Raw genomic sequence first — 9,766 nt, 5'->3', positions numbered from 1 at the left:
ATGAATAAACTTGTGCTTGCAGAATCTAAGAGTAACCTTTCCAGATATTTTCACAGGTTCATACTTTGCAGAAATTTCCATTTGAATATGAGTTTTACATATATTATAATAACATTAATTTATGAGTTGGAAAATACATCATATGGGTCCCCACGCATTCTTTTGGGTGTTCCTCAGATCACTTTCACAGTTTCTCTGCAGTGTCAAGGCAGTCCCAAAGACTGATTCATCTTTCACAAATCAGGTAGACTACACGTTACAAAATCCAGGGTGCATCACTACTTATTTTATGTCTGTGTCCAGAGCATAAAGATAACCTGTTCAACTTTGTACATTAGGAGGACTGAAATATGTAGTTGAAGCACAATTATGATGTTCAAAAGCTGTATTGTGTGCTTAGTAGTAAGTGTTAAACTCTAAGGTCCCTGTTCTGTTAATCAATGTGTGAATCACTAAAGCTGTTAACTCACATGTCAAAAGCAAGGAAGTTTATATTCAACTGCCAAAGATGCCAAAGCTGTTGGTAAATATATCCTCACACATTGTAAGTATAATCTTATATAGTAATCTGTATTACTAATTTCAATCATTCTTAAAAAATCACTGATCGGATTTAATACTAAGACATACCTAAGAGGTACTGAAGTCAAATCACAGCTTGTAACAAAGTTCCTAAGCAGATTCCAGTGCTGCCCCAGCTGCATTCCTGAAAAGCTGTTACCTAAATACAATGAGTCCATGTGGCATGCTGGTTAGGTACCTACACTGCTTTGTCTACGGACTGAAGCATGTTAAGTGCTGAAAACAGAAAAACAGGAGGATGTGCAATTTATTTTTGATACTGGAAAACCAGCATTAGGAAATCACACCCAACTATAGTTCTTCAACTGCTGTCTGTGGTCCATTTTGAAACTGACTGAACCGATTTTCAGTGTCACACACTGTATTTACAGCATCCTGTTTTCTTACAACTGATTATTTTTGTAACTGGGAAAGAAAATAGCCTAAACTGGTCTTTTATTTTACTACTGAAAAATTTGAAAGGTGAAGGTATGGCCCTAAAGTGTACTAGCCTTCACAGAAGGAAAGGCAAGTGACCTTAGTATTACTACTGTTTATCATCATTGACACAGAACACTTTCCCATGCAGCTCCACTGTTTTCTTATACCATAGGAGCTAATTATATGAAATCCTACATGCCAGAAATTCAGGAAAAAAACATCATTAGTTGCAGTCTTTGTGTTCTCCAGTGACTTCTGTTCTATTCAACCTCAAAGAGCTACATAGCACTGTGGGGATGAGCTTCATTTACACTAGAGTTAAAACCATATAAATGTGCTTTACACCAAAGCCTAATATAAATAATAATCAGGGCTTGTGTTTCAGACAGAATACTGTATCTTTTTTTTTCTTCAAATCTTAATTCCAAGAGGGTAGGAACTAAACAAACAAAGCCACACACTCTTCATTTTGATATATCCATGAAAGGTGTTTTCAGGCAAAATTGATTTTGAAGGTTACCAGAATTAAATTAAAATAATAATAAAAGAGCATGGCTTTGCAGCTCAAGGAAGATTTATGATTAGAGGAGACACAGTGGATCCTTTGTGGCTTTGTTCTCTCCATTGTTCTCCAGAAATGACAGCTATTGTCCAGTCTGGCCTCTTATACAAGAATGAACATCAGGCCACAAGTGGATTTATTGTCCATTGTAGCAAAAAAACCTATGACTTTGCTACCATAGGGTGGGAAGGTATTATTATTGATTTTTAATATCCTATAGGATTATGGAGTTTTGATAGCATGCCAAGAAAGACATCTGATGTATGTATGGAGGCTTCAGGTGGATTGCTCCTATATTTTAACAGAAATTCAGTAACGTGTATCATAGAATGGGTTCTCATAAAAGGTGTAGTTCCAGCCACATAAATGGATCACCGCTTCAGAAACTGACGCCTCTGATGTACCCTAATGATCAGCAGCTCATTTCACTGCTTTTTAGTAAATATTGATTTTTCCTTCCTTCCTCTATATATGAAAAATTCAGAGAAATGTATCTCAGTATCACAAATGCCAGCTCCCCCCACTTCCTCCTCACACACATGCACAGTCACAGAAACAAGTTTTGAATAAAGGCTGCACTGTGGGACCCGGATTTGTCGAGCACGTGCGTGGGTGGGTGCTACTCTTGCCACCACCATGGTCCCTGCCACAGAAGAGCCAGCGCTGGCCTTGGGCTTGTTGACCTGTGCTCTTCCACACATGATGAAATGCAGTGCTGACTGCAGAAGGTCTCTGAAGAGTTGTCACAGTGACATAGTTTCCCATTTGCTACTTATTTGTCTTGTGCAAGATATGCGTAGCCTTTCTATTGGAGTCTCTTCCACAGGTTTATACTTTTCCTTATAAAAAATGCTCCTCATATTTCAGCTTCCCCATCCTTCATATTGTACCGTGTTCCCTCACAACATGCCATTTATGTAAGAAAACAGGTATGGTCAGCAAGGTCTGCTGACTGTGTATCTGAGGTGTGTTAATCTATCCTGGAATGTGCTAATGAAACATGCCTGAGATATTACAGTGACGAGCAGTAGAGAAATGGGTGTGACATACTGAGGATGCCAGAGCATCTTGCTATTTATTTGCTGTCAACACTTAATGCAGACCCAGCATATGCTATTAAGAAATCATCTTCGCACTTGCATTTCATACCTATAATGCAGTAATTACACCTAGAAGCGAGGTATGCGTAAGTAGTATATACATCTCTCTTGTCCTTCTGTCTGTCCAGACATTTTCTATGGTGAGGAATAAGCTCACATGCTTTCAGGGCAGGGCTGGTCTTAAGGTAGTCTAGGAGAACATGGGGCTTTGGTTATGCATACTTGTGCGGAGAACCTCAAGTTTTAGACACGTACCCTGAGAAACTGAACAAAAGCAGTGGAAGAGCCTGAATGCAATGGTCAGAAAGGGTAAGATCCTGGAAGAGCAATTCCTTAAATCCGTGGACTTTCATTAGTGCCGGTTTCCACCCACTCTAGTAAAATACATGCTCTACAAAATAAGTTATTTGCAATAGACAGTCCACACAATGCCATAACAAAGTGATTTTATTGACATTCCTCTATAGTGATATGGTTGAATAGAAAGCACAGCCTGAGTATCATGTGACATTTTTCTGTCAATATAAGCAAAATCAGTCCAATAATGAGGACCTTTCCTGCCATTGACTTTATGTAGTCTTTAACAAAAACCATAACAGACATTTCTGTTAGATAAATCGGAAGCTGCAGGGAATTTGGCAAATGGTACAATATTTACTATACCTAGTATCTACTATCTACAGGCATCTGTTTTGCTACTAGAACAAAGGAACTACATGACTCACTAGAGAGAAAGTAACAATCCAATCTTTTGGACCTTGTGATAACTGGAAAAACCTATCCAGATTTAGTATATTGCAGTCAGTTTTTTTCATTTAATAACGAACACTGAGGTACAGCAAGAATAATAATAAAAAAGCACCGCATTTGCTGTAGAAAGATCTGTTGGTCTGCATTTGACGAAAGTGTTTAATCTTGACTGGGAAGCCCTATTAGTATTACTATGGAGACAGGGCAAATAGTTATTATTTCAACAGAAATTAAACAAATCTCCAGTCAAATTTGTCCTTCTGGAATTCCATAAACTGTCACAGGATTAATAGCAAAGGATGAGTTTAACTCATCCTCTGTGCCTGTGTATTTTAGCTTATTTCTTATTTGATTTTCATGTCCAAATTCAGTATCCTACGTTTTCAACTAGAGGTATGTCAGCTATTTGTTACAGTGAAACTAGAACAACAAAACACAAACCCAACAAACACCCCCCCTCCCCACAGGCTGTCTCTCACACTAGACTACGAACTCAAACCTTAGCTACAGTTCATTGAAAAGTTCATGGGCACTTGAGCAAACTGGGTGAAAGAAGTCCTCTGTGTCAGACCTGTACAAAACTCATGATTTCTCCATTAGATGTTAGATGTAGTTTGGACCACTCCTTGCCTTGTGATAGCCGTGGATCTCCCTAGAACATAAAGGTCAAGTTCTGAATATGCACAGCCACATGATTGAAACTGAACACTCATGTAATGTACTGCAGACTGAAGTGACACAGCATTTGTAAGGTTTAGACCTGATGCAATTAACAGTAAGGTACTGTTGTTTGTACTGGATCAAATCCTGCATAGCTTCCGTGGTTGAACAGTTGGTGAGACTACTTCAAGGTGGAAGACCTACTGATGATTTAAAATACCTGTTTTCATTCTCATATCTTCATCTTAATACTAGTATGGCAGCAGGATTTCATAAACATTTCCCTCTACCATTAATACCATCACGACAGTCACTTTGAGAAAGATATGGGCCCTCTGAAACCAAAAGTACAAATTACCAATATTCATTGCTCCTATCAAAACTGTAATTCGCAAAAGCTGTGACAGGCTATTCCATTTTTGACTTGCATTTCAAAATCTATTGACTTTGTTTTCATATCTTAATCTAGCCACCACCATGTTTAAAGGGAACTGAGGTAAAGGAGCTGAACAGATTATTTCATTGTAAATCTGCCCTACGGAATATCTTCTAGTCTTTCCTGTGGGAAAACAATGAAACTAGAAATTCTGTAATTAACAGTCAGTGTTTTACAAATGAAAATGCAGACCTGGGGAGAGCACAGATGACTATGTGAGTGAGTAACAGCATTTGAATCAAAAGGTGAACAAGGAAGGGTATATGCCTTGCATATGCATAACTGCAACAACAAAGTCAATTAATTGCATAATGGGCAGGTTAAATAACAGGGCAAGGGAGATGGGTTCCTCCCTCTCTCCTGTTAGCACCATTCGCTGCCTCACTTACTCTAACATTACGGTGCCACTTAGATGCATGGCTTCCCCTTCACTCCAGACTGGGACCAGATTCAGCCCCTGGTATGATGCAATGAATGGAGAAATGCACTGTGAAGCGTCGATCCGGATATCCTAGGGATGATGTCAGTGTTTGAAAACCTACTGGGGTAGGGCATTTGGGAAGAGAGAGGGATAGGACTGGTACGGCAGAACTCAGGAAGAGCAGAGTATGGCATTTTCTTTCTCGTTATGAAAATAGTCAACTGTCTTCCTCTATTCCTGGCTTTAGATCCAAAAAAACTTGCAAGGCAATCTGCACGACCTTGTTACTTTGATGTCATCACAGTCACCTAAGAAAGCAACCTTTGAAAAATACTAGGCTGTGCGCTTGAAAGACAGCTTGGACCAAGGATTTTGATGGGAAATAGCTGGCTATGCTGTATGTTTCCCAGAGGAGGAACACACAAGGTGCTTCAGATGGCACCCACCAAACATGGAGATGCATAACACCTAATCTAACTTAGTGTGTGGCAAGTGCCAGAACATATTGTGAAGAGGAATTTCAGGAGAAAGCCTTCCTTGTTTCAGTCAGTGGGGTTTGGTACTGTCTCTGAAATACAAACATCTTTTATTATGCTACAAAAAATAGTTTCACTTTTTCTTAATAAAATATAGTTTTTAAATACTTAAAAAAATTTAACTATACAGTACTGTAAAGATTGGAATTTTTTTTTTTAACTTTTTTACTATGTTAATGAGACAGCTCTTGATGCACTACTTTCCTTGGCCAAAGATGGACAAACCAGTTGGATCCTTTTCTTTCCTCACTTCTATTGTTAGAAGGCATCCAACATTTAACATAGTGCAGGTAACTTTGTAACATCACCAGGAATAAAACATGAACTATACAGGAATCATTGGATTTTGGGGCACAGTGGTGAAGAGGCAGAAATTACATACATTGGAAGATTTTGTCGTTCAGTCTCTCCCGGTGTGACTTGCTCTGATGTAATTCATGTGCACGTGACAGACACTCTCAGAAAGAAGTTAAGATTTCCTTCTCTACTGTGCAGTGGGGCTGGTCATGTTGAATAGATGCCTGAGAGATCGTTTGTGGAAATAATGAGCATCACTTTTGGTGTCTGGTACAATGAAGCTGGCCTGTAGCTGCAGCCTCTGTATGCAACTGTAATATGAATACTCAGTAAGAATAATAACATGTACTATAAAATAGATTCTCAGTAAAAGCCATACAGTAAATTACTATAAAAGTGGCTGTAATGTCACTGAAATCGAATGAATGGAGCAATATCCCAAATATTTTATACATCATTAACAAAAGCTACTGGTTTTGCTTAGAAATATGTTTTGGGGTCCATCAGCTTTCAAATACCTATTGACCTAAGAATCAAAGCAGGAAAAGGATCTAAAACTCTCAGAATGCAGTTTTTCAAGTGTGAGGAGTTTCTGTATAGCCACTATAAAAATACATGGGGAAGCAGGGTCCAATTCTTTTCTCTGGAGAGAAAACTTACAGGAATTAGATGTGTCAGACAATGAACTGATCTCCTGATTTTTCAGTTTTATGAAGCATAGCTAACACAAAACTACCAGTAACAAGCCCCCAAGGAGGTGTGGTATTTCGTGTGAGCTGCTAGACACTATGATGTTAACTTCTCACTTACCTTCACTCACCCTTCACAAGTCTCTCAGTTCGTATTTTCATGCATCCTTTAACACATTTAGTGTCAGAAGTAAAGATACTTCGTATTTCCTTTTCCCAGTTAAGACAAACACTTTCAATTTGAGATTAGTCTTAAAAAACAAGAGCAGCAAAGATTAATAAATAGGAAATAATGGGAGCAGTGTGGTTGCTTGTAACAGCCTCAGCAAAATCCATGCAAAGACAAGCCTACTGCTGTTTTCCTTTCGTTCTCTGGCTCCAGAGTTGAAATGCAAAGTACACCAAACTGAAGAGGGTTATGCCTGCAGTAACAAGAGCTAGATCTTTAGTTTAGTGGTACCTAATTTCACTGCAGGGCCTTTGGGCTTACTCCAAGAGGAATTACAACAAATTCTTCACTCAAAGGAGTTACAATCCCCTTCATCCCTCACAAGCACCCTCATTCACTGCAGCTTCTCATTTAATAGACCCTAGACTAAAACCTTCTGTCTACAACCACTCTTGAGGTTATGGAGATTTGCACTGAACAAGAAAAGAAAAATGACAGAACTGAAAACTGCCCCCAGCAACCATAGATTAGCCCAGCCTGACAGAAAATAAGTGGCTTCTGACACAGGGGATGGGATTGTCTAGACTTCTCATTTGGAAAGGAGCATTTGAAACGCCAGAAAACAAAGATCTGGTAAACAGAACCCAAGGGTATTCATAAGAGTAGAACATTCTTCTTATTTCCCCTTTTCCTTGTCATGTACAATACTAAGGTAAGGGAGCCTTGTCCTTTATGCTACATAAGACATCCTTCTTGAGTGTGCACAGCCTTGTGCTTCTTGTGTGGTAAACATTACAATGGAGATGCCCCTCCCAATATCTCTGAAGTGCAAGTTCTCTCCAGTACTGGCAAGTAACAATCATAACAATTACTGTTATGCTTTGCATTGCGTTACAGGTTGGTTTTTTAGTTTTTTGAAGGTCTTATCTGCACCATGTATCTGGGCCAGTTCCAGCTGATGCAACTGATGTGGATCATGAGTTCGTATATAAAAATTTCAGTTTTGCTCATAGGTGTCTCTCAGGTGGCCAATACATAAAGGGAAAACAAGGATGGATGAAGATATATTTGATCAGCTCCTAGTACTGGATTCAATGGTTAAGAAGTAAGATGGGCTGTGAATTGATTTAGAAGATGCGGGCATATAAAAGCTTGGAATGCTTGATGAGGTTTTTTTATTTTTTAATCAACGTAGGTGGAAGTAAACATTTATTAACATTTGGTCAAGTGTAGTGTAACTTGCATTTGTATTTTCATTGTTATTAATGGAGGTATGTAGAGATATACAGAAACCTTGAGACAGTTGTTTTTCTATTGCATACAGACTAGCAGTCCATTGGGAACAGAGGATGAAAGCATGAAGGTTAGATCTTAGAGGGCGGCAGTTCTTCATGCACAGCTTTTGTCAATCTTGATTTTTGTTTGTTTTGTTTTCAAAAATAAAAAAATGGGAAACCAAGATCAAATGATGGTGGACAGGAAAGGTGACATCATCAGCCAGAAAAACACCAGAAGTGCCTGAACCCCCTCATTCAAGTCCAAAGGTGCTAGTTTCTTCAACAGCTGTCAGCAGCTTTTCATACAGCATAGAATATGAGGGGTAAGGTGGAAGATCCAAACGGTTGAAACACGTGTGTGCCCTGCAAAAGGAAAATATGCTACGTGTTAAGTTTAATCTAAATAACTTGAGAAAATAAGAACTGAGAAAACAGGCTCCTACTGAAATTCAAGACATTCAAGTTCACCCAAGAGAGATAAAAAGAAATTCCAACTATTAAAGCAAAACTCTCAAATTTCACCAAAATCTGAGGTACTGAAATGGATATGCACATACACATGAATATTTCAAATAGAAGACACAAGCTAAGTATCAACATAACATCATTCTCTGCTATCCCTGCATTAGATGTTGCAGGGATCTTGCAGGGATCTTCATGGAGAAGAATGCTGGAGGTCACTGAGGACCTGGTGTCTTGGCCCTGATAGAGGGAAAACTGCACTACTATAATTTTGGTTGCTTTGTGTTTTTCCCAAAAAAAAAAAAAAAGCAACTCAGCTTTACATCCAACATAAGCTAGTAAGTTTTGCATCAGTGGACAAGCATAATGTGATGAACTATACTGACAGAATGGGCTCAGCATATGTTTATAGTGAGGCAGGGCTGACTGGTAAAAGACCATTCAGGGATCTGCTAACTGAAGAAGGAAGGTTGCTGAAAGTGTTCCTATAAGTCAGCTGTTGGCCATCTGCTCCAAGTCTGGCCTTTAAATGTTATTTATTTGTAGTAGCCAAGGCACAAGCAAAATATTTTGTGCAGAGCAAGCTGCCAACTTGATGACCCTCTCCTTCCCCCAGTTCTATCATTATATTTACCCCCAGTTGGCAGCACCTTCAAAAGAAGCCGTGGAATGGGTTCCATGCATGCCTCTACCTCATTGCAGCTTTTCTGGTAGCGGCAATTAGACCCAGATGCAGACTGCACTACACTGTGTGAGGTGCTATACAAATGTGAAGCAAAGAAACAGTCCCTGCGCCAACAGTTCATCCACTTCAACTAACTGAAAAAATGTAGAGCTCATAGAAGCTCATTCAACAAACGGGTGGGGGGGAGCAGCACATTTTCATTAAAATTGTTTCATTTTTTTCAGTCAGCTTGGATTTTTACATGATGCTAGAAATACTTCTGTTTCTTCTTCCTCCCTCTGATAAATGGGAATTGACAAAAGCCTACAGAAGGCAATGTAGCCTCAATGGCTAACAATGTCTATGCTTCTGGCCCCTAGTATTTTTAGAAGCCGTGAAGTTGTTTTACTTTTAGCTTTTCTATCTCATACTTTAATTCAATTTTATTTCTTCAAAGCTGAAGCAGAAGAGAGAGCTATCTTGGAGAAACTATTTGAAACCGTGCTAGTCATATCTCTTAGGCCACCCACAAAGTAAGAAAAACATGATACTGGTAGATGGGCTGGCCTGAGACTTGCAGATTCAGAAGGAGAGTTTTATCAAGCACCAATGGTGAATCATTAAAAGCAATCAGGCAGCTGAAATAGCCAGAGGCACGTAATCTTCACTGCATCATAGAATTTCAATTAGGAGAGCTTTTATCATCCCTTTTCCCCTTCTGAATGAAGATTTGTTAGCTGG

General features: G+C 39.0%; 1 protein-coding gene across 6 annotated transcripts in view; it reads right to left on the bottom strand.

The window, feature by feature from the left end:
* Window positions 1-7,538: 7,538 nt before the first annotated feature.
* The window catches only part of HECW1 (HECT, C2 and WW domain containing E3 ubiquitin protein ligase 1), a 296,546-nt gene continuing 294,318 nt past the window's right edge, over window positions 7,539-9,766 (bottom strand). For all 6 annotated transcript variants that reach the window (XM_074575619.1, XM_074575623.1, XM_074575620.1 and 3 more), the window contains one exon: window positions 7,539-8,262. In XM_074575619.1, coding sequence (XP_074431720.1) covers window positions 8,151-8,262 — 112 coding nt within the window. In that variant the 3' untranslated portion in view covers window positions 7,539-8,150. The remainder of the gene's footprint in view (window positions 8,263-9,766) is intronic.

This window comes from Larus michahellis, chromosome 2 (assembly GCF_964199755.1).
Source record: "Larus michahellis chromosome 2, bLarMic1.1, whole genome shotgun sequence".
Classification (NCBI taxonomy): Eukaryota; Metazoa; Chordata; class Aves; order Charadriiformes; family Laridae; genus Larus; species Larus michahellis.
Note: the sequence above shows the minus strand (reverse complement) of the source record. Positions and strands in the feature narration are given on the sequence as shown.